We start from the raw sequence: 25,391 nt of genomic DNA, 5'->3' as shown, positions 1-25,391 counted from the left end.
GTGAGCCTTGGTTCCTTCCAAGGTTTCTTCCTCAGCTCTGAGGGAGATTCTCTTTGCCACTGTTGCCCCTGGCCTGGGGAGTTTTACTTTCTTTAGATTTTTACATTTTATGTCAAAACTTTATCTTTACTGGAATTCTGTTAAGATGCTTTGTGACATCTGTTGTAAAAAGCGCTATACAAATATATTTCATTTGATCTGAGTGTGTTTACTGGGGCAGGGCTTTTTTTCTGCTGGGCATGTTCTTGCTGTAACCTGAGTGTGCCACGTCACCACTCAATTCATATCATGTCTATCTCTGAAAATCCACCTACTGTAAACAAAATGTCCTACAAAATTTAGCATGAAATTGCAATATACAAAGATGTAAAACGTGTCATGCTCTCCAGGGCAAGAAAGCAAATGTTTGTGAATTACGGTTACAAGATGTGATGTATCGTCTAGAACTTAGATTACCAGTGGTAAATAAGACTTTATCAGCTGTTGAATGTACGGCACCTATAACACACTCACCACACTTCTTACACAGGAGAAAATATACATTATCCTGCCATGCTCTCACCATGATCTCAGCTCAATCTCACATTTCTCCAGGAGCATTCATATGGAACAGAGTGCGTTACAGGACTGGGGGAATGGACCAAAGCAGAGCATCTTTTATTGGTTTTCTTTGTTGTGGAATATAAATTCTAACAAAGAAAATACACAGAAATGGTTGTTACTTCACAAAAAACAGGCAAATAAACTGCAGTAAGAAGTGATGTGAAGAAGGCAGGAAAGCCCAAACAAAAGAGCACTCTGCTTTCTTAAACAGACCCTTTTGTTCTCTACCTTTATTCTTAGTTTTCCCTTTTTACTTTTGTCTTTCTTCCTGAGTTGTTTTCCCCTGTTGTACCTTCTATAATTTTTTGTTTCTTTCTCTAACAAACCACACCAGTTACCCCTCTACAAATGTGTGACTCAGAGGCGCTGTTTGGAAGGTCTTATATACACAGTCCAGCAGGTGTGCACACTCAGTGCTGATTAACGCTGAGGAGTCTGGGAATTGGAGTTCTGAGTCCTGGTGGATCCTTCTCTCGTACTGTGGAACCTAGGCCCCCTGCTGGCAGCCTGAGATACAGCCTGAGCCCTGAAGAGTGCATCCATCCAGTGCTGGGAACTGGGTTTTTAAGGTGGTAGCAGTTTCTTTTCCTCTCCAGATCCATGTTGTGTCTTCAGATCCTAAACAAAGCATGTAAACTTTTAATGGGAAAATGATTTGGGGGAAAAAAAGGGCAGCGACTCCAGACGCCCTGCAGCCTTTGGCAAAGTGTTATGACATGATATGTTACTGAAAACTAAGTGTTAGAAAATTGTTTAGAAAAGGGGTCTGCAACCTTCACAATCAATAGGGCCATATTTAACCCCCGACCCCCCAACCACACACACACAAACAATGAAATAAGTCTGGAGCTACAAAATATTATTAAACTTTAAAGTAAATATAATACAGTTTATAAAACATTATATATATTTACATTATATACAGGAAATAAAGCAAAAGATAATATCCTGACTTAAACTTTTCTCACATAATTCTGTACGTGTTCAGGTTAAAAGTGCAGGGGAAGTGTGCACACACCCTGAAAAATCTGATTATACTATTTCTGCACCATGCCACACATAACCATCTCTGCTGTTCTCCAAAGCAGCCATTAATCCACACTTTATTTAAGCACTTTGTTCAGGTCCAATATCCCAACATATAAACATATACAACATATAAACAGTCTTTTAGTGCACTGGATATTTACTTAGCTGCTTATAATAGTAACAATTATTATTATTATTATTATTATTATTATTATTATTATTATAAGAATTTTTCCAAAACATGATGAAATGTTGAACACACACAATGAAATATTATTTAATCTTTTCAGTTATATTTGGTGATCTTATTCAATATTTGTTTAATGTGAAACTTATGCAAATTTTATACTAATATTTTAGAAACACTATAAATAAATAATAGTAGCAGAAATACAGAAAATTATATGTTTTTTTGACCCATTTTTATTTTTTGTTTTTCAGGCCAGGAAATCTCAAGTGTGTCATGTTTACTCAAAATGAAAATAAAGGTAAACTAAACTCAGTTGTTCATATGTTTCATCAATAATAATAATAATAATAATAATAATAATAATAATAATAATAATAATAATAATAATAAATTAATTAAATTAAATAAAAAGAAGTTCTGCCGGAGAGGGAGAGGGTATTTGTAGGTGTGTTTCACACTGGATTACTCCCAGAGATGATGACAGTGCTGTATTTAGAAACTGTAGAATCTGCCGTTTCTAACGATGTGTGGATTACACTGATGTGTTCAGACATTCCTGAGTTATAAAGCTGAGAAAACAAGGTGTGCTTTTACCCACAAAATGCAGGACTCAGGGTCGTCTCTGGTGCGTCGACTTCAAGTGAAACTCCAAGGATGGAGTAAAAAGAAATCCACACTCACTGATCACACACTCCACAGATTTATTTCTCTTTATTTAACAAAGTAACTGAGAAGCTCAGACAGAAACTGCACAGTGTTCGGGGCGTAGTCACAGCATTGTCACAGCATTGATTTCAGCTGCTTCTTTAATGAAGTGACTCTAACTGAACTGATTCAGTGTGACAGAGCTCTGCACTGGGAGCACCTTTAGAGGAGAATCTGTGTAAACACCAAAGAATGGCAGAAGAGTCTCAGTGAATCTGTGTGTGAAAGTGTGTAAGTGTGTGTTAGTGAGAGGATCAGAGAATGAGAGTTTTCCTCCGTCCCAGTCCAGCTTCACTCTGACCCTCTGGACCTTCTGTGACACTGAGAAGGTGGTAAATTTCTGTGGTGTTGACTGAGCCCTGTATTTAGTCCAGTATTTACCACTGTTATATTCAACACACCACAGTCCACTCCTGGAGAATATTTCACCACTCCTCTGAGCCGACTCTGTCATCACCCCCACATCCCAGAGCGTACTGTATCCAACGTGAACATCCCAGCAGTGTGTTCCTGAGTTTAACCCCTCAGAGCCCAGGACACACATATAGTCATCAAATCTCTCTGGAAGATCAGGGAGCTTCTGATTCTCATCAGTGTCTCTCACACTGGTCAGATCATCAGACACAGTGAGACCAGGATAAGCAGTGTTGGGGTCCAGAGTCACAGGAGCTGGAGATAAATCACACATACACACACACAATTTACATTTAAATAAACACACACACACACACACACACACACACAGTGAGACTCACTAAAGCGGATGATCTTCTGCATCTTCTCCCAGACGGTAAACTTCAGGTTGCTCAGGTGGTTGCTCACATGGAGCAGTGCTCCTGAAAGCCTCTCTGGATCCTGCAGTGTGCACTGAGCTCTGGAAGAACATTCAGGAGTCAGTGCTACTGTGGCTTTGAGTTCAGAACCACAGAAAAGAGAGAGACAGGAGACACAGCACTCACCTCTCCAGAGTGGACTTGTACTTCTGTAAAACAATGAGGCCAGTGTGGGTCACTGTGGTCATTTTAATCAGAAAGAAATAGAGAATAATATCTGTGGACAAACCCTGACTAAAGTGTCCTCACCTGTAAGAAGGAGACTTCCTCAGCGCTCATCTGCTCTTCTACGGCTCTGACTGTGTCTGAAAGGGACGAGATCTCTCTGCTGATCTTCTCGATCTTCTCCTTCATCCTCTGACTCTTCTGCTCCTCTTCCTCCCTCAGTGCAGCGATCCTGGCTGCCTCTTCATCTCGGAGAAACTGGTGGAGCTCCTCAAACTCCTCCTTAATCTGCCTCTCTGTGAGCCGAGCCTGAGTCTGGAGTCAAGGAAGAGATGAAGTGAGAGAGGATTGATGATGTGATGATGTTGACCGTCATAATCTCTGTAGTGTTTGATTCTTACCTTTATATGTTCTGCAGTCTGATCCCAGTTCAGTTTACATTCTTTAAACTGCTCCAGTTTTTTCCGCAGGGGCTTCAGGGCAGACTTTAATTTCTCCTGAAATTGAGACTAAGTTCAATATCTGACCACAGGGAGACCTAGCACAAATAGGTAGACTTGAACAGTGTAGGTTTAAAAGAAAACTGTATAATGAATCAAGTATTATCCTTAATCTGAAAAATAAAAAAAAGAAACTATAAACTAACAAACTAAAACAAAACTAAATCACTGAAGCCAGGTTAAGAATACAACACAAACATCAAAGAGAGAACAAAGATACCAGTGGAGAGAGAGAAAGCCCATCCAAGATTCAGTAAACAGTGCTATCTCTGGCATTGGTGAGGAGCTTTTAGCTGCACATTTAATGTCACAAATCACATAAAGTTCCCTACATAGCGCATTAACATTACATGTAGGTCATATTTGTGGAATCTTTAAAATTAAGTCACACAGCTGTGGTGCAATGTGGATAGTGTTATATTAGAAATATAATGCACTGTTTGGCTGAAACTGCTAAGGTACTTCAGTATTATAGTGCACTACAAATATACAGGAATTTGAGTGAGGGGTTTAGTGTTATTGATAATGTAGTGAGGGCTTAGTGATATTGTTGTGAGATGTTAGTGAAATTCTAGTGAGGGTGTTGGTGTTAGTGATTATGTAGTGAGGTTTTAGTGATATTGGCATTGTAATGAGGTGTTATTTACTGTGTAGTCAAGTTTTTAGTGATAGTGTAGTGAGGGGGTTATTGTTAATTAGGGTGTTCAGACGTCCTCTTTTGCCCAGACAAGTCCTCTTTTTGGGACCTAAAAATGCCAGAAAATTGCAGTGAGGTGTGGGATAGTGTAGTGAGGGGTTAGTGACACGGTATTTATGGGTTAGTTATACTATAGCAAGTTGTTAGTGATAGGGTTATGAGGTGTTAATGATAGTGTAGTGAGGTGTTAGTGGCAGGATGGATTTTTGGCAGAAGGATTTACCAATTTTATAAACAGATCTGATGCCACTTTCACAGCTCTTTTTATATTTATTGCATAAAGTATTAACCAAATAGTTATACAAAAAAGGAATAGAATACTTGAGGTTGTGAGTTATTGCACTGCATCACAGCCAAGCTATTATTTCACAATGACAGACTCTCTCTCTCATGATTTATTTGCTTAAATATAATATACAAAATAACACTCATACTCATCAACAGTACCCTGACTTTTCATGTTCAAATCCATTCATGTACACAGTGTGTTTACCTTGCAGTCTGTAACAGCTTCATCCACGGGGCAGAGCTTGTGGTTGGTGTGTTTTCTGGAAGTCTGACATACCACACACACCGCCTGCTGATCGTCCAGACAGAAGAGTTTGAGTTTCTCACTGTGCAGACTGCAGAGTGGTTCAGACTCTGCTGCAGCTCTCTGACTTTTCTCCTTTAAATAACTCTCACACAGGTTCTTTAAAGCCAGGTTTAGAGGAAGATTAATCAGTGTAGATCTTCTTCTACAAATTGGACACTCTCTGGATTCGTTGGTTTCCCAGAACCTCTGCAGACAGGCTTTACACACACTGTGACTACAGAGCAGAACAACAGGATCCTTGAAGATATCACAGCACACAGGACACGAGAAATCCTCCTCTGAGAAAGATTTAGAAGCCATTTTCTTCAGCTGTGGTTCCTTCAGTCAGAGCTCTCACTCTTTCACTTTCAGTTCTGTGGAAATAACCCCACTCTGAGTTCAGATGAGTTTGAGGTTAAACAGGAATCTTTCCAGCTGCAGTTAGTCACCAGTTTGTTTCAGAACTGAAAATGTGCCTCAGAATTCTCCATAAAACTTTTTATAAAACTAGACTTACCTGAGCACAGTGCAGTCTGTCTGTACAGGACGGGAGACGCCTCACACTCAGCACTGCCTCAGTAGGAGGAGCTTCACACAAGGAAGTGTTTATTTCTGTATTGAGATCTCCTCACTGCAGAGTTAAATGATGACAAAGATGCATTTCTTGTTTAAACTACAGCTACAAGACGTGAAGAGTAGTGATGAAAATGTGATCTTCAGAAAAGACAGCCTGAGTTTGAAGGAGAAAACTAATAAGAAATAAAATATGGCACTGATCCTTTTTATAAATACATTTAATCTTAAATGTGATTTTGTTGAGTTTTCATTTCACATCAAATAATTTTCTGTTCTAATTCTCTGTTCCACCTTTAAATGGCTTCTTGTCTGGATTTTCCAAACGCACAGGGCTATAACTAGAATACAAATTTTAGTGAGGTCCACACTGTGGGAATGTAAACACACTTCACAATGGCAAATGTTTACAACTTCAAATGCTGACTTCTAATTTGTTACCCATCCATTCTCCCGTAAAACTGCCTTGAATCCACTTAAACTATGTATTTTGTTTTACCTTTACCTTTCACTCTCTCTCACTTCTTACTGATTACTAAAAGCATACATAAAATACTATTAATAAGCACAAACACAGTTCTTATATATTGCCAAAGTGAATATGTCTTTAGTCCCTCCGTAAAATAAACATTGAGTAGTAATCCATATAGGATTGGGACATAACTAACTGATTTAATTACTAGCATTAATTCAGCTGTATTGATTGACCATACCGTATAGTAGTAACAATACTAGTAGCATGACTAGTACATGAAAATGACTGTATTAATGCAGTAATTAAAACAGTTCATATTCTTATATTGTACTAATATGCTGCATAGATGATGTCATATCACATTACTTTTAATAATAATTGTTTAAAGCTGGAAGTAAGTTGTAACAATACAACTCATTTAAACAACTGATTTTGGAATCATTCATTCATTCATTGTCTGTAACCCTTATCTTGTCCATGTGGGTTTCCTCCGGGTGACTGTCTGTGAGGAGTGTGGTGTGTTCTCCCTGTGTCTGCGTGGGTTTCCACCAGGTGACTGTCTGTGAGGAGTGTGGTGTGTTCTCTCTGTGTCTGCGTGGATTTCCGCGGGGTGACTGTCTGTGGGGAGTGTGGTGTGTTCTGCCTGTGTCTGTATGGGTTTCCTCCCACGTTCCAAAAACACACTTTGCTAGGTGGATTGGACACTCAAAAGTGTCCAGTTGTGTGCGTGTGTGACGCCCTACAAAGGACTATACCCCCCTCCAGGGTGTGATTCCGGGTAGGCACCAGACCCACCCCAATGTGAGTTCATTTATAGAGCACCTTTCGTACACTGATGTCATGCAGAAATAACAATTTGATAAAAAAAAAATATTAAAATGAATTGAAACAAACATAACTTTTAAAGAATATGAGATGTATTAGATATTCTGATTAAATTTAAAATGACTTTTCTTCGCCATTATCAGCACCAACAGAAAGCCTGGCACTGCGTCCCTGCTAACACAGCTACGCTCCCCATCTCCTTCTTTTGATCTGATCCCAAAACCTGACGGGCTAATCAGCGCTTCTCCCAGCCACAGGATGTGACACTTCCCCGTTCTCCTCATTGCCCTGGCCTCCTGTTCGCTCAGTGAATCCGGAGCAAGGGGCCATGCTAACATACAGTGCTGTGCTAATCACTGTTATTAGCTTGTTTAGCAGATTGATGGCTGCGAGTGTTTAAGTTGTAAAAAAGTGTTTAAATCCACAAACACAGATTCAACAATTTACAAATATATACAATATAATTTTAAACAAATGTATTTATTTTTGCATACAATTCTGATATATTTATCAAAATGAAATGAAACACGGATCCGGTGCAATGTGAAAGGAAAGTCTCAAAATCCACAAACCCGTGAGAGGAAATTAACAAATGCACGTCACAAAAACAACGTGAGTGACTTGATCCACAAACACAGATTCAACAATTTACAAATATATACAACGTAATTTTAAACAAATGCATTTATTTTTGCATAAAATTCTGATATATTTATGAAAACGAAACACATGTAGATTATGAACGTAACTGTAATTGTACAAACTGCAGACTGTGAGACACAGATTGGGATGTGTTCATTTGTGAATAGAGAAATATATCTGTGACTTGTGGATCAAAATTTACACATTTGTAAAGTATTTTAAGACTAATCTGTCTCCATAAAGACAGACTTGTTTTTCTTGATATTCTCTGCTCTAGGATCCATGATAAAACTCTGACAGTCACAGCAGGACCAGCCTTTCAGCATTTAGAAATTATTATTATAAGAATCTTTATAAAATAAGGAGATGTTGTAAAATAAGACGTTGTAAATATTTGTTTATTTAGGATACACACAATGAAAAATTTTAAGATTTCCAGTTTATATTTGATGATCTAATGCAATATTATTTGATGTGAAACTTCATACAAATAATTTAGAAACAATAGAAATGAAATATATTAGTAAAAATAAAGAAAATTGCTTGCTTTTACTGAATTACCCATTTTTTTTTTTTTTTTTTTTTTTTAAATTAATCTATAAGTTAACTCTGATTCAGAGAAGAATAAATGTGTTTAGGTGTGTTTCACACTGGATTACTCCCAGAGGTGATGACAATGCTGTTTTTAGAAACTGTAGAACTTGCTGTTTCTAACGATGTGTGGATTACACCGATGTGTTCACATTCATGAGTTATAAAGCTGAGAAGATGAGGTGTGCTTTTACCCACAAAATGCAGGACTCAGGGTGGTCTCTGGTGCGTCACTTCAAGTGAAACTCCAAAGATGGAGTAAAAAGAAATCCACACTCACTGATCACACACACTCCACAGATTTATTTATCTTTATTTAACAAAGTAACTGAGAAGCTCAGACAGAAACTGCACAGTGTTCGCGGCGTAGTCTTCGTCACAGCATTGATTTCAGCTGCTGCTGTGTTTCTTTAATGAAGTGACTCTAACTGAACTGATTCAATCTGACAGAGCTTTGCACTGGAAGCACCTTCAGAGGAGACAATTTACTGCGAACCCATAAGAACGGCAGAAGAGTCTCAGTGAATGTGTGTGAGAAAGTGTGTAAGTGTGTGTTAGTGAGAGGATCAGACAATGAGAGTTTTCCTTCGTCCCATTCCAGCTTCACTCTGACCCTCTGCACCTTTGACACTGAGATGGCAGTACATGGCGGTGGTGTTGACCGAGCCAAGTATTTACCCCTGAAATACCTCACATACCACAGTCCACTCCTGGAGAATAAGTCTCCCTTCCTCTGAGCCGACTCTGTCATCACTCCCACAGCCCAGTCTGTATTGTCTCCAACGTCAACCTCCCAGTAGTGTGTTCCTGAGTTTAACCCCTCAGAGCCCAGGACACACGTATATTCATCAAATCTCTCTGGAAGATCAGGGAGCTTCTGATTCTCATTGAGTCTCACACTGGTCAGATCATCAGACACAGTAAGACAAGGAAAAGCAGTGTTGGGGTCCAGAGTCACAGGAGCTGGTGATAAAACACACACACACACACATTGAGACTCACTAAAGCGGATGATCTTCTGCATCTTCTCCCAGACGGTGAACTTCAGGTTGCTCAGGTGGTTGCTCACATGAAACAGTGCTCCTGAAAGCCTCTCTGGATCCTGCAGTGTGCACTGAGCTCTGGAAGAACATTCAGGAGTCAGTGCTACTGTGGCTTTGAGTTCAGAACCACAGAAAAGAGAGAGACAGGAGACACAGCACTCACCTCTCCAGAGTGGACTTGTACTTCTGTAAAAAATGAGGCCAGTGTAGGTCACTGTGGTCATTTTAATCAGAAAGAAATAGAGAATAACGTCTGTGGACAAACCCTGACTAAAGTGTCCTCACCTGTAAGAAGGAGACGTCCTCAGCGCTCATCTGCTCTTCTACGGCTCTGAATGTGTCTGAAAGGGACGAGATCTCTCTGCTGATCTTCTCGATCTTCTCCATCATCCTCTGACTCTTCTGCTCCTCTTCCTTCCTCAGTGCAGCGATCCTGGCTGCCTCTTCATCTCGGAGAAACTGGTGGAGCTCCTCAAACTCTGCCGAGCCTGAGTCTGGAGTCAAGGAGGAGATGGAGTGAGAGAGGATTGATGAAGTGATGATGTTGACTGTCGTAATCTCTTTAGTGTTTGATTCTCACCTTTATATGTTCTGCAGTGTGATCCCAGTTCAGTTTACACTTTTTAAACAGATCCAGTTTCTCCTGCAGGGGCTTTAGAGCAGACTTGAGTCTCTCCTGAAATAAATGGGAGACCTGAACCAAATGATTTAAACAGACACTGCCCCCTATAGACCAGAGTAACTCATATCTGACTGCACTTGTAATGAAACCGGAACGGGGCAGATGCTTGCAGATGAAAACAGGATTTTATTTACACAGGGAAGAATATACACGAGGCAGAACACAAGACACAGGATAACTGAGGACAAGGACAAACAGTCTCAATAACATAAGCCGGAAGACAACAGAAAACACGGTAAGCACAAACACGAAAGAAATACAGCAATCAAAGTACAAAGATAGCAGTTCAGTATACCTAACGCGATCGACGGCAATACTTCGCAACGAGCAAGTAACAGGCTGTCCTAATATGCCCACACGCTGAGTTATCCAGGTGACACAGATTAGAACTCAGGGGCTGATGAACGAGGAAGCCTTCCCTGACTGGCTGACTGTGGGCATGTGACAGGAACTTGGGACAGAGTGGGATCCTGGGAATTGAAGTCTACCCTGTCTTGAGGGTTAATAGAGGGGTGGGGAGACTCGAAAGGTATGACAGTACTCCCCCCACCAAGGAGTCAGAAGATGCCGAAAGACGAGGACACCGACGACAAGCGTGCCCTCCCCCTCCTGCAGTCTCCAGTTTGGCACCCGTGGGTCCACCACGGTGTGGATCAGAGGAGTCCGTAGGGATGTGCTCTCTGGGAAGAAGGTTGGGGGAATCCGCGGAGGGACTCCTCCCACACCTCAGAGGCCGAACTCTGGGGCCAGGCTTCTCAGGATGTTGTTCATGGAAGTCCTCCTTCAGGCCAGGATCCAACACATCTCCGGCGGGTACCCAACTATGCTCCTCCTGTCCATAGCCCTCCCAATCTACCAAATATTGGAGATTACCTCTCCGCCTCCTGGAATCCAGCAACACTCGGACGGCATACACAGGAGACCCCTCGAGACTAGCTGGAGGCGGAGGCACGCTGTCAGGTGTAGACTCGTCCAACGGACCGGGGTTCACAGGCTTTAAAAGGGAGACATGAAACGTATTGGATACATGGTATTGAACGGGTAGTTGAAGTTTATAGGTCACTTCATTGACCTGCTGAATTACTTTAAAAGGACCAATAAACTTGGGCAACAACTTTTTACTCCCCTCTGAAACTCTGAATTCCCTGGTAGAGAGCCAGACTCGGTCCCCTGGGAGATACACAGGTGTCTCACCATGACGGCTGTCTGCCTGTCTCTTATGACGGCATATAGCCTCCTCGATTCGCTGATGAGTTCAACCATCGCAAGCACCTCAGAGGGAGAAGCTGTCCAGGGCATAAGTGGGAGTTGGAATCCTAAAATACACTCAAATGGGGTTAAACCAGTAACAGAGCTGGTTAGAGAGTTCTGAGTAATTTCTGCTCATGGCAAGAACTGGGACCAGTCAGCATGATTCTCAAAACAATATATTCTTAGAAATTTTCCCAACTCTTGGTTCATACGCTCACACTGACCATTAGACTTGGGGTGATACACTGATGTGAGGCTAACATTCACTCCTAGCATCTCAAAAAATGCTGACCACACTTGAGAGATAAACTGGGGTCCTCTATCTGAAACTATATCTTCAGGGATACCATATAAATGGAAGACCTGGTTAAACAAAGTTCAGCAGTTTGGAAAGCCGTAGGGAGGTTAGGAAAAGGGATAAACCTGACTGCACATGAAAACTATTATTGTGAGTATAACTGTGTGGCCTTGTGACAAGGGTAAATCAGTGATGAAATCTACAGCTCTGTGTGACCAGGGGCAAGATGTGACTGGTAAGGGCATAAGCTTGCCAGCAGGGAGGGTTCTAGGAATTTTACACTGAGAGCACGTGAAGCAAGAAGAAATGAAGCGATGCACGTCAGAAAACATGTTCTTCCACCAATATCTGCCCTTGATTGGTACGCGTCTCCCCTGGATGGCCTGAAGTAAGGGCTGAGTGGGCCCAAGTGAGCACAAATTTTCTCCTCCTAGGACATTGAGTAGGAATATGACTATGGGAAAGTTCCTGATCTGTCTCCTCATCAATCTCCCATCTAACAGGGGAAACCGAAACAGACGTTGGTAACACCCATTGGGGAGTAGTGGCCGACTCTGAAGGCATGTATATTTGAGATAGAGCATCAGCCATGACATTACGGGTGCCCAGGAGATAAGAGATGGAGAAATTAAAACGAGAGAAAAATAAAGACCAACGAGCCTGACGAGGATTCAGTCTTTTAGCCGATTTCAAATACTCAAAATTTTTGTGGTCTGTGAGCACCACAAAAGGGTGTAACACCCCCTCTAGCCAATGGTGCCATTCTTCTAGAGCTAGTTTAATGGCTAGGAGTTCTCTGTCTCCTATACCAAAATTACCTTCGGCAGAAGACATTTTATGCGAATAAAAGGCTATGGGATGCTATTTTTTAGGTTCACCAACCCTTTGTGACAAGATGGCTCCAACTCCCACTTCTGAGGCATCTACCTCAACAACAAAGGGCTGAGAGGGGTCCGGATGTCTTAAAATGGGGACGGTTGTAAACATTTCTTTTAAATTCTCAAATGCCTCCTGAGCTTCCGTATTCCAAATCAGACCTTTAGGATTACCTTTCAGCAGATTAGTTAAGGGTGAGGCCTTGCTGGTAAAAATTTGTATGAAACGGCGATATAAATTTACAAACCCTAGGAACCTCTGTAGATCCTTGATGGAAGTTGGAGTAGGCCAGTTCAAAATAGCCTCAATTTTATGATAATCCATGACAATCCCTTCAGAGCTGATTATGTAACCTAAGAATGAGACAAAAGAGAGATGAAATTCACACTTCTCACCCTTCACATACAATTGATGCTCCAGGAGACGGGTAAGCACATTTCTCACATGTTGCATGTGACTCTCCCTATCCGGGGAGTAAATTAGAATATCATCAATATACGCAATTACATATACAACAAGCATCTCCCTTAAAACATCATTCAAAGACGCTTGGAACACTGCTGGTGAATTTTTCAACCCAAAAGGCATTACCGTGTATTCGTAGTGCCCCCTAGTGGTAATAAAGGCCATTTTCCACTCATCACCTTCACGAATTCGGATTAAGTTGTAGGCACTACGGAGATCTAAATTAGAAAATATGGTAGCCCCGCGAAGCTGTTCTAAGGTGACCGGGACTAGGGGCAAAGGATAAGAGTAGGTTATTGATATCTGATTAAGCCCACGATAGTCTATACAGGGTCAAAGCCCCCCATCCCTCTTTTTAACAAAGAAAAACCGGCTGCAACAGGAGAGGTAGAAGGTCGTATAAAACCCTGTTCTAAAGCTTCCTTGATATACTCCTCCATAGCTCTCTCGTCACCCTGCATTAAGGGATATACCCGAGACTTGGGTAGAATAGCACCTTCTATCAGGTCTATAGCACAGTCATATTCTCGGTGAGGAGGAAGCTGGGTGGCCCTAGTTTTACTGAACACTTCTCTAAGATCATTGTATTCTGAGGGGATATTAACAGGGGTAAGAGTATTTGGACTCTCTATGGTGGTGGACTGAACTTTAACTGAGGGGAATTTAAGACAGTGGCAGTGACAATATGTTGACCAGGATATTATCTCCCTCTCTGCCCAGGAGATAACATGATTGTGTCTCTGAAGACAGGGTAACCCCAAGATTATTTCATAATCAGTGGAGTTAACAACAAAACAAACATGTCTTCTCTGTGTGGAGAGCACTAACAGACACAGAAATGGGTTTGATGATTACAGACGCCACTCCCTCTGCCACTGGATCCCCATCCACGGCTGACAGTCTCAATGGGGTCTCCAGATGTTCGACAGGAATCTGGAGTTGCTCTACCAACTTGGAGTGGATAAAATTTCCTTCTGCCCCGGAATCTATTAAGTCTGAAAACACAGAAAGAGATCTGGAGCAGTCAAACATCACAGGGAGAAAAAAGGACTTAGATACCAACCCCAACGTGGGTACACTCACCACATTATCTATTCCACGCACTTTCCTGGGATAGGTGCCATGGTTCTACGAGGGCGACTCTTACACTCCCGTATGTATAACATGACGGGGAATCCCACAATACAGTCACAGACCTCCCTGCAGACGACGGAGCCTCTCCTCTTGAGACAGGCGAAACCCTTCCCATTGCATAGGTTGGGGTGGCTCTGGATCTAGGCGAGAGTCCTCAGAGCGATCCCGATGCACAGGGACAATCCGATGCGGAGAACTGACAGCTGTAGTGGATGTATTGAAGGGAGTTTGTGTGAACCTCAGTTGATCGAGACGAATGGCCAGAGATATGATCTCATCTAACGACAATCCATCATCCTTACATGCCATCTCAGTAAGAATGTCAGAATTTAATCCCTTTCTGAAAGCTATGATCAAGGCAGGGTTGTTCCAACCACTACCGGCTGCAAGAGTACAAAAACTTAGAGCATATTCCGACACGGATTGAGCACCCTGTTTAAGTTGTAAAAGTAATTCCCCTAAAGAGCATCCCTCATGAGGATGATCAAACCCAGTCTTGAGTTCTTGGATAAATTTATCATACGTAAAAAATTGAATGTTAGTCCAAACAGCCCAATCTAACGCCTTGTCTGTTAACTGAGAAATCAAATATGAAATGCGCTGTTGATCTGAACTAGGAGGAGAATTGGCAAAAAAAGAACACTGTAACAAAAAACCCTTGCATTGATTAAGGGAACATATCAAACATCTCTGGTTTACCAGAGAGGACTTTGCTCAGTTGTAACAGCGGAAGGATGAGGATGAGCAGAAATGCTCGTAGGATTCTGCCATTGAAACAGAAATAAGTTGTCCCATATTATTTGTTAAAGATGTTATTTGTTCTTACTGTTCACGTTGATGTTGAGTAAGAGTATCAAGGGACTTACTTAGCAAATCCAAAAGTTGGTGGTGTTGTCCCAGTAATTGCCCTTGGTTACTAATGGCAGCATGAATCTCGTCGGTATCCTCCGTCTGCATAGTGTAGTATTACAAAGTATTACTGTAACGAAACCGGAACGGGGCAGACGCTTGCAGATGAAAATAGGATTTTATTTACACAGGGAAGAATATTCACGAGGCAGAACACAAGACACAGGATAACTGAGGACAAGGACAAACAGTCTCAATAACATAAGAACGAAAAGTAAGACAACGGAAAAAACGGTAAGCACAAACGATACACGATAGAAACACAGCAATCGAAGTACAAAGATAGCAGCTAAGTATACCTAACGTGATCGAAGGCAATACTTCGCAACAAGCAAGTAACAGGCTGTCCTAATATACCCACATGCTGAGTTATCCAGGTGACACGGATTAGAACTCAGGGGATGATGAACAAGGAAGCCTTCCCTGAATGGCTGACCGTGGGCATGTGACAGGAACCTGGGACAGAATGGGATCCTGGGAATTGAAGTCCACCCTGTCTTGAGGGTTCATACAGGGGTGGGGAGACTCGATCGGTATGACAGCACTGAATTACATGAGAATATATTGATTAAAAGGTTGTTTACAATGATTTTATGGTCACTATAAGAACAAAGGGCATCAGTCATTTACTAAAAGTCACTGTAAAGAAAACCCCTGACTCCATCTCCATAGTCTCTGCAGAACTGGAGCGGTAGAACCGGTAAAGAACAACATTCCTAAGATGTATTTGTTGGTTACAGTGTGTGAAGGAGAATGTGCCCTTACTCTCTTCCTGTTTAAACCCTGTGGGTTTTAATTCATATTTCAGATGAAAGTGATCTAAATGTAATATGAACAGCACAATTTACCACACTGTGTTACATCTACTACCTTGTAATAACAGCTCTATAACACAAAGGACTCTAAACTTCATAATTTAATAATCCCTCAATGCTCTCATTATCAGAGCCCTGACTTTTCATGTTCAAATCCATTCATGTACACAGTGTGTTTACCTTGCAATCTGTAACAGCTTCATCCACGGGGCAGAGCTTGTGGTTGGTGTGTTTTCTGGAAGTCTGACACACCATACACAGCGGCTGCTGATCGTCCAGACAGAAGAGTTTGAGTTTCTCACTGTGCAGACTGCAGAGTGGTTCAGACCCTGCTGCAGCTCTCTGACTTGTCTCCTGTAAATACCTCTCACACAGGTTCTTTAAAGCTAGGTTTATAGGAGGATCCATTGAAGATCTTCTTCTACAAACTGGACACTCTCTGAATTCTTTGGTTTCCCAGAACCTCTGCAGACAGGCTTTACACACACTGTGACTACAGAGCAGAAAAACAGGATCCTTGAAGATATCACAGCACACAGGACACGAGAAATCCTCATCTGAGAAAGGTCTGGAAGCCATTTTCTTCAGGTGTGTTTGCTTCCAGTCAGAACTTTCATTCTATAACTTTCAGTTCTGTGGAAATAACCCCACTCTGAGTTCAGATGAGTTTGAGGTTAAACAGGAATCTTTCCTGCTGCAGTTTGCCACCAGTTGGTTTCAGAACTGAAAATGTGCCTCAGAATTCTCCATAAAGCTCTTTATAAAACTAAACTCACCTGAGCACAGTCCAGTCTGTCTGTACAGGGCGGGAGATGCCTCACACTCAGCACTGCCTCAGTAGGAGGAGCTTTACATAATGAAGTGTTTATTTCTGTATTGAGATCTCCTCACTGCAGAGTTAAATGATGAAAAAGCTGCATTTCTTGTTTAAACAGCTATAAGAAGTATAGAGTAGTGATGAAAATGTGACCTCTTCAAAAAACACAGCCTGAGTTTGAAGGAGAAAATAGGAAATAAAGCATGTCTCAGATCCTTTTTATAAGTACATTTGATCTTAAATGTGACTTTGTTGAGTTTTCATTTCACATCAAATAATTTCCTGTTTTAATGTTCTGTTCCACCTTTAAATGGCTTCTGGCGTGGATTTTCCAAACGCACAGGGCTGTAACTAGAATACAAATTTTAGTGGGGTCCACACTATGGGAATGCAAACACACATCACAATACCTAACATTTACAACTTCAAATGCTGTTTTCTAATTTATGTTACCCATCCATTCTCCCATAAACTGCCTTGTTTCTCTCACTTCTTCTTACTGATTACTAAAAGCATACATAAAATACCATTAATAAGCACAAACACAGTTCTTATATATTGCCAAAGTGAAAAAGTCTTTAGTCCCTCGGTAAAATAAACATTGAGTAGCAATCCATATAGGATTGGGACATAACTAACTGATTTAATTACTAGCATTAATTCAGCTGTATTGATTGACCATACCGTATAGTAGTAACAATACTAGTAGCATGACTAGTACATGAAAATGACTGTATTAATGCAGTAATTAAAACAGTTCATATTCTTATATTGTACTAATATGCTGCATAGATTGTCATATCACGTTACTTTTAATAATTTGACTGTCTGTGAGGAGTGTGGTGTGTTCTCCCTGTGTCTGTGTGCGTTTCCTCCGGGTGACTGTCTGTGAGGAGTGTGGTGTGTTCTTTCTGTGTCTGTGTGGGTTTCCTCCGGATTACTGTCTGTGAGTAGTGTGGTGTGTTCTCTCTGTGTCTGTGTGGGTTTCCTCCGGATTACTGTCTGTGAGTAGTGTGGTGTGTTTTCTCTGTGTCTGCATGGGTGTCCTTGGGTGACTGTCTGTTAGGAGCGTGGTGTGTTCTCCCTGTGTCTGCGTGGGTTTCCTCCGGGTGACTGTCTGTTTGAAGCGTGCTGTGTTCTCTGTGTGTCTGCATGGGTTTCCACCAGGTAACTGTCTGTGAGGAGTGTGGTGTGTTCTCTCTGTGTCTGCGTGGATTTCCGTGGGGTGACTGTCTGTGAGGAGTGTGGTGTGTTCTGCCTCTGTCTGTATGGGTTTCCTCCCACATTCCAAAAACACACTTTGCTAGGTGGTTTGGACACTCAAAAGTGTCCAATTGTGCAAGTGTGTGACGGCCTGTAAAGGACTAGACCCCCCTCCAGGGTGTGATTCTGGGTACGCACCAGACCCACCGCAATGTGAGTTCATTTATATAGCACCTTTTGTACACTGAGGTCATTCAAATGTTTAACAAATGAGAAAATGCACAAATAACAATTTGATAAAAAAAAAATATTAAGATGAATAGAAACCAACATAACTTTTAAAGAATATGAGATGTATTAGATATACTGATTAGATTTTTAGATTTATACTGATAGCTATTTTTCCACCTTCAATACTGTAAACCAACAGCTTGTTTTACAGATTATTAATTTCTCAAAGGCAACTTCATGTCAATTAGACCCTTTTCCTACGCAGCAGGTGAAAGCCTGTTCTCCATTTATCTCTCCTCTCATTACCAAAATTATCAATGCTTCACTTAGTTCAGGAATGGTCCCAGCTTCTTTGAAACTGGCAGCTATTACTCCAGTTCTCAAGAAGCTTGGCTTAGATCCTGAGAACCTTGCAAATTATAGTCCCATCTCTAATCTCCCTTTCCTTGCTAAACTGTTGGAGCGAACAGTAGCTGCTCATTTAACAGAACATATTCAATCATGTGATCTGTTTGAGGTCTTCCAATCAGGTTTTAGGAGGAATCACAGCACTGAAACTGCTCTTGTTAGGGTTGTCAATGACTTGCTGATGTCAGCTGACCAAGGACTGCTGAGTCTTCTTGTACTGTTGGACCTTACTGCAGCCTTTGATACAATGTGTCATAGCCTTTTACTAACTCGGCTCAAAAACATGGTTGGCGTAACTGGTACTGCATTAGCTTGGTTTCAATCGTATCTTTCTGGTAGGCAGCAGTTTGTTTCAATGGTAAGTTTTCCATCTGACACATGCTCCTTGTCACATGGTGTCCCCCAGGGGCTCTGTTCTTGGGCCCCTGCTTTTTATTTTGTACATCCTTCCTCTTGTTGACATCATTAGACATCATGGGCTGCAGTTTCACTGTTTTGCTGATGATGTCCAGATATATATTTGTACAAAACCTTCCCACAGTTTGCCACCTAGTGCCTTGCTGAAATGTTTAACTGATGTGAGGGCTTGGATGATCGAGAACTTCCTGAGCTTAAACAATAAAAAATCTGAAGCCATCATAATTGCTTCTCCTGCAACAGTCAAGAGGCTTATTGACACTACTGTTTGTATCCCTGGTTTTGTTGTCTCTACCTCAACACAAGTGAGAAATCTCGGAGTAATGTTTGATTCTACATTATCGTTTGACTCACATATTAACAACACATGTAGGACAGCCTTCTACCATCTTAAGAATATCTCTAGGATTTGCCCTTTTCTCTCTCTCACTGCTGCCGAGACCATAGTCCATGCATTTGTTACTTCCAGACTTGACTACTGCAATGCTCTGTTGTGTGGCCTCCCTGCTCGGGCTTTGAGCAGGTTGCAGTATGTCCAGAACTCTGCTGCTAGGGTGCTGACCCATACAAGATCTTGGGAGCATATTACTCCAGTTCTAAGTCGTCTTCATTGGCTTCCAGTGAAGTACCGAATACAGTACAAATTGCTTGCGTTGGTGTTTAAATCCTTGCATGACCTTGCCCCTTCTTACCTAAGTAGCCTACTGAAACCATACTCTCCAGTGCGTACTCTTCGGTCCTCAAGCCTCCATTTGCTTGAGGTCCCACATTTTAAGCTAAGCACCACTGGAAATAGAGCATTTTGTGTTGTGGGTCCAAAGCTGTGGAATAGTCTTCCTGACGAACTGCGAGCTTGTTCATCTGTAGATGTTTTTAAAACCAGACTAAAAACTCATCTTTTTAAACTAGCATATGGATGATACTATGTATATGTCTCTATGGTCATTTTATGTTTGTATGTGCATTTACCTTTTATTGACTTTCTTCTTTTTTTTTACTTTTTATTTTCAGTTTTATTTTATTTTATTTTTTATTTTTATTATCTATTGTACAGTGTCCTTGGGTCACTTGAAAGGCGTTTCAAATAAAAATGTATTATTATTATTATTATTATTTAAAATGACTTTTGTTCGCCATTATCAACACCAACAGAAAGTCTGGCACTGCGTCCCTGCTAACACAGCTACGCTCCCCATCTCCTTCAGTTAATCTGATCCCAAAACCTGACCGGCTAATCAGCTCTTCTCCCAGCCACAGGATGTGACACTTCCCCGTTCTCCTCACTGCCCTGGCCTCCCGTTCGATCAGTGAATCCAGAGCAGGGGGCCATGCTAACATCCAGTGCCATGCTAATCACTGTTATCAGCTTGTTTAGCAGATTGATGGCTGCGAGTGTTGGTGCGCCACTGCTCCGGCTGTGAATGAGTCCCACAGAGGAGTCGGTTCACAGCCAAAACTGAAGAAGAAAAACAGAAACACACTTTTAGGTCTTGGATAAAGGCTGAGAGTAAATTCCCCACCACAGAGAATATCTACACAGCTCAGGGCCCTCTAACCTCCACCGAAAACAGAGACACTCTTAACTCTAAGCACCCTAACTATTTTAGATTTAGTTTTTCCATTTTTGTCAGTGCCTTTAAGGTTTTGTCTCAGTTGCATTTAAACAGTAATTAGGTATATCCATATTTCATGTGTTGTTTTCTTTTCTAAAGACCCTTGGTTACTCAAATATGTAATCCCTTGAGGTTTAAATGGTGACTGACGTCTGATATTTTCTTGAAATTTGCAGTGTTTTTACCAATTTTTATTATACATATTTTTTATGTACAGCCTTCAAAACATTCTCACATCAGATATCTTTTCAGAAATTGTTAGTGTGGGATGTCCGTTAGTTGAAAACATAAACATCTAAACCTAAACAAGTCTCCATTTATGTTGGCCCCACACGTCCTTTTTGCATAAAAATTCTGATGTTTTTATGAAACCCAAACACATGTAGATTATGAAGGTAACTGTATTTGAGATCCATGAGATCCGTCCAAGGTACAAAGCATGTAATCCAAAAGACAAAATCCAAAAACCAGTAACCTAATAGAACAAACCAAGGGTCCATACACACAACAGTTATTCCAGTACAAGAGTGCTTAGAATTGCAGGGAAAATACCAAAAAAGACTTCACAATGAAAACTGCAAGACAAAGGGCTTTTATACCAAAATGGCAGACACAGGAATCATGTGACCAGTTCTCTGGTGAGAGCGACCTCTGTTGGTGTGGAGGATTGGCAGCAGATGTGACAATTTGTACAAATTGCAGACTGTGAGACACAGATTGGGATGCATTTATTAGTGAACGGAGAAATATATTTGTGACTTGTGGATCAACATTTACACATTTGTAAAGTATTTTGAGACTAATCTCTCTCCATGAAGACGGACTTATTTTTCTTAATATTCTCTGCTCTAAGAGCCATGATAAAACTCTGATAGTCACAGCAGGACCAGCCTTTCACATTTAGTTCAGGGCCAATATCCCAACAAATAACAACTGTTTCTGTGCACTGGATATTTACTCAGCTGCTTATAATACTAACAATTATTATAATTATTATAAGAATCTTTATAAAATATGATCTTGTAAATATTTGTTTATTTAGTATACAAACAATGAAAAATTATTTAAGATTTTCAGTTTATATTTGATGATCTAATCCAATATTATTTGATGTGAAACAAATAATTTAGAAACAATACAAATGAAAATTGCATGTTTTTACTGAATGACCCCATTTAGTTTTTTTCAGCCCTGGAAATCACGAGTGTGTCAGATGTATTCAAAATTAATCTATAAGTAAACTCTGGAGAGCAGAATAAAACGTGTGTTTCTTTAATGAAGTGACTCTAACTGAACTGATTCAGTCTGACAGAGCTCTGCACTGGGAGTATCTTCAGAGGAGACTCTTCACCGTCGACCCAAAAGAACGGCAGAAGTGTCTCAGTGAATGTGTGTGTGAAAGTGTGTAAGTGTGTGTTAGTGAGAGGATCATAGAATTGGATTTTTCCTCCGTCCCAGTCCAGCTTCACTCTGACCCTCTGGACCTTCTGTGACACTGAGAGGGCAGTATATGGCTGTGGTGTTGACGTGGCCCAGTATTCACTACTGTAATACTTCAAACACCACACTCCACACCTGGAGATTATATCTCCATTCTTCTGAGCCGACTCTGTCATCACTCCCACATCCCACTCTGTACTGTCTCCAACATCAACCTCCCAGCAGTGTGTTCCTGAGTTTAACCCCTCAGAACCAAGGACACACTCGTATTTATCAAATCTCTCTGGAAGGTCAGGGAGCTGCTGTTTCTCACTGAGTCTCACACTAGTCAGATCATCAGACACAGTGAGATCAGGATGAGCAGTGTTAGGGTCCAGAGTCACAGGAGCTGGAGATAGAACATACACAAGCAATTTACATATAATTTAACATGCACACACACATTATTTACAAACAAACACACAGTGAGGCTCACTAAAGTGGATGATCTTCTGCATCTTCTCCCAGACGGTGAACTTCAGGTTGCTCAGGTGGTTGCTCACATGGAGCAGTGCTCCTGAAAGCCTCTCTGGATCCTGTAGTGTGCACTGAGCTCTGGAAGAACATTCAGGAGTCAGTGCTGCTGTGGCTTTGAGTTCAGAACCACAGAAAAGAGAGAGACAGGAGACACAGCACTCACCTCTCCAGAGTGGACTTGTGCGTCTGTAAAACAATGAGGCCAGTGTGGGTCACTGTGATCATTTTAATCAGAAAGAAATAGAGAATAACGTCTGTGGACAAACCCTGACTAAAGTGTCCTCACCTGTAAGAAGGAGACGTCCTCAGCGCTCATCTGCTCTTCTACGGCTCTGACTGTGTCCGAAAGGGACGAGATCTCTCTGCTGATCTTCTCCTTCATCCTCTGACTCTTCTGCTCCTCTTCCTCCCTCAGTGCAGTGATCATGGCTGCCTCTTCATCTCGGAGAAACTGGTGGAGCACCTCAAACTCCTCCTTAATCTGCCTCTCTGTGAGCCGAGCCTGAGACTGGAGTCAAGGAGGAGATGGAGTGAGAGAGGATTGATGATGTTATGATGTTGACCATTGTAATCTCTGTAGTGTTTGATTCTCACCTTTATATGTTCTGCAGTCTGATCCCAGTTCAGTTTACACTCTGTAAACAGATCCAGTTTCTTCTGCAGGGGCTTCAGAGCAGAACTGAGTCTCTCCTGAAATAATGGGAGACCTGAACCAGATGATTTAAACAGACACTGCCCCCAATAGACCAGAGTAACTCAAATCTGACTGCACTAAATAGGATCAGAATCTATTGATTAAAAGTTTGTTTACAATGATTTTATGGTCACTATAGGAACAAAGGACATCAGTCATTTACTGAAAGTCACTGTAAAGAAAACTCCTGACTCCATCTTCATAGTCTCTGTAGAACTGGAGCAGTAGATGTATTCCTAAGATGTATTTGTTGGTTACAGCGTGTGAAGGAGAATGTGCCCTTACTCTCTTCCTGTTTAAACCCTATGGGTTTGAGTTCATATTTCAGATAAAAGTGATCTAAATGTAATCTGAACAGCACAATATACCACACTGTGTTACATCTACTACACTGTAATATCAGCTCTATAACAGAAAGGACTCTTTAGCTGGACTCTGAACTTCATGATTTAATAATCCCTCAAAACTCTCATTATCAGAGCCCTGACTTTTCATGTTCAAATTCATTCATGTACACAGTGTGTTTACCTTGCAGTCTGTAACAGCTTCATCCACGGGGGAGAACTTGTGGTTGGTGTGTTTTCTGAAAGTCTGACACACCCAACACACTGGCTGCTGATCGTCCAGACAGAAGGGTTTGAGTTTCTCACTGTGCAGACTGCAGAGTGTTTCAGACTCTGCTGCAGCTCTCTGACTTCTCTCCTGTAAATAACTCTCACACAGGTTCTTTAAAGCTAGGTTTAGAGGAGGATCCATTGAAGATATTGTTCTACAAATTGGACACTCTCTGGATTCTTTGGTTTCCCAGAACCTCTGCAGACAGGCTTTACACACACTGTGACTACAGCTCAGAACAACAGGATCCTTGAAGATATCACAGCAAACAGGACACGAGAAATCCTCCTCTGAGAAAGGTTTGGAAGCCATTTTGTCAGGCTTTGTAAACAAGAGAGATGCTCGCGGGTTTTTAGCAGGAAGAGGTTTACTCCAGAGATGTTCACGTGCAAAGCACACCGTAAAGAGAAAGTAGTCACAGCAAAAGGGGCAATCCAAAGAATAGTGAGGTACAGGCTGAGGTCAAAAACACAACGTACTAAACAATAGCAGTCCGTAACCAAAAACACAGAGTCAAGAGGAACGTAAGAAAGGGTCATACACGGGTTGGCATTCAGAAACAAGGTTCACTCGGTAAGTAACATAAGGTTAGCAATACTTCGCAATTGGCAGATGCCAAAGCTGGTTTATATAGTACGTGAATTATTGTGATAAATACAGAACAGCTGTAAGTTAAATCTCAGGTGACCCGGAGCGCACGAAAGAGTTCACATTGGTTGATGGAGTCATGTGATCATCCGTTGAACCATGGGAACTGAAGTCCCCAGAGTCATTCACAGACTGAAGTGAAGGAAGAAGCGAGACGTCCACAGAGAGAGGTGTGACACATTTTCTTCAGCTGTGGTTCCTTTCCAGTCAGAACTCTCACTCTAGAACTTTCAGCTCAGTGGAAATAACCCCACTCTGAGTTCAGATGAGTTTGGGGTTAAACAGGAGTCTTTCCAGCTGCAGTTTGTCACCAGTTTGTTTCAGAACTGAAAATGTGCCTCAGAATTCTCCATGAAGTTCTTTATAAAATTAGACTCACACAGCACAGTCCAGTCTGTCTGTACAGGATGGGAGACGCCTCACACTCAGCACTGTCTCAGTAGGAGGAGCTTTAGGCAAGGAAGTGTTTATTTCTGTATTGAGATCTCCTCAGGGGCGGCACGGTGGCGCAGCATGTAGGTGTCGCAGTCACACAGCTCCAGGGACCTGGAGGTTGTGGGTTTGATTCCCGCTCTGGGTGACTGTCTGTGAGGAGTTGGTGTGTTCTCCCAGTGTTCGCGTGGGTTTCCTCCGGGTGCTCCGGTTTCCTCCCACAGTCCAAAAACACACGTTGGTAGGTGGATTGGCGACTCAAAAGTGTCTGTAGGTGTGAGTGTGTGTGTGAGTGAATGTGTGTGTGTGTCTGTGTTGCCCTGTGAAAGACTGGCGCCCCCTCCAGGGTGTATTCTCCCCCTTGCGCCCAATGATTCCAGGTAGGCTCTGGACCCACCGTGACCCTGAATTGGATAAGCGGTTACAGATAATGGATGGATGGATGAGATATCCTCAGTGCAGAGTTAAATGATGAAACAGAT

General features: G+C 41.6%; 1 protein-coding gene and 1 pseudogene across 1 annotated transcript; both read right to left on the bottom strand.

The window, feature by feature from the left end:
- Nucleotides 1-2,291: 2,291 nt before the first annotated feature.
- LOC136709982 (nuclear factor 7, ovary-like) lies at nt 2,292-25,141 on the bottom strand. The gene is made up of 13 exons (XM_066685588.1): nt 23,743-25,141; nt 23,115-23,210; nt 22,807-23,028; nt 22,684-22,706; nt 22,480-22,598; nt 21,856-22,392; nt 5,814-5,884; nt 5,216-5,641; nt 3,927-4,022; nt 3,610-3,840; nt 3,487-3,509; nt 3,283-3,401; nt 2,292-3,196 (listed from the first exon to the last, which is right to left on the bottom strand). The coding sequence occupies exons 1-13, from the start codon at nt 24,139-24,141 to the stop codon at nt 2,643-2,645; spliced, it is 2,916 nt and encodes a 971-aa protein (XP_066541685.1). The 5' UTR covers nt 24,142-25,141; the 3' UTR covers nt 2,292-2,642.
- On the bottom strand, nt 8,426-16,615 carry LOC136709373 (E3 ubiquitin-protein ligase TRIM39-like; annotated as a pseudogene).
- Nucleotides 25,142-25,391: the final 250 nt, after the last annotated feature.

This window comes from Hoplias malabaricus, chromosome 11, assembly GCF_029633855.1.
Source record: "Hoplias malabaricus isolate fHopMal1 chromosome 11, fHopMal1.hap1, whole genome shotgun sequence".
NCBI classification, from domain to species: domain Eukaryota; kingdom Metazoa; phylum Chordata; class Actinopteri; order Characiformes; family Erythrinidae; genus Hoplias; species Hoplias malabaricus.
Note: the sequence above shows the minus strand (reverse complement) of the source record. Positions and strands in the feature narration are given on the sequence as shown.

Coding starts and splice junctions, on each gene's coding strand:
- LOC136709982 (XM_066685588.1), bottom strand. CDS start 24,141: ATGGCTTCCAAACCTTTCTCAGAGGAGGATTTCTCGTGTCCTGTTTGC. Junction 23,029..23,114: donor AGACTGCAGAACATATAAAG/GTGAGAATCAAA, acceptor CCTTGACTCCAG/TCTCAGGCTCGGCTCACAGA. Junction 5,642..5,813: donor ACAGACTGCACTGTGCTCAG/GTAAGTCTAGTT, acceptor TGAGAGCTCTGA/CTGAAGGAACCACAGCTGAA.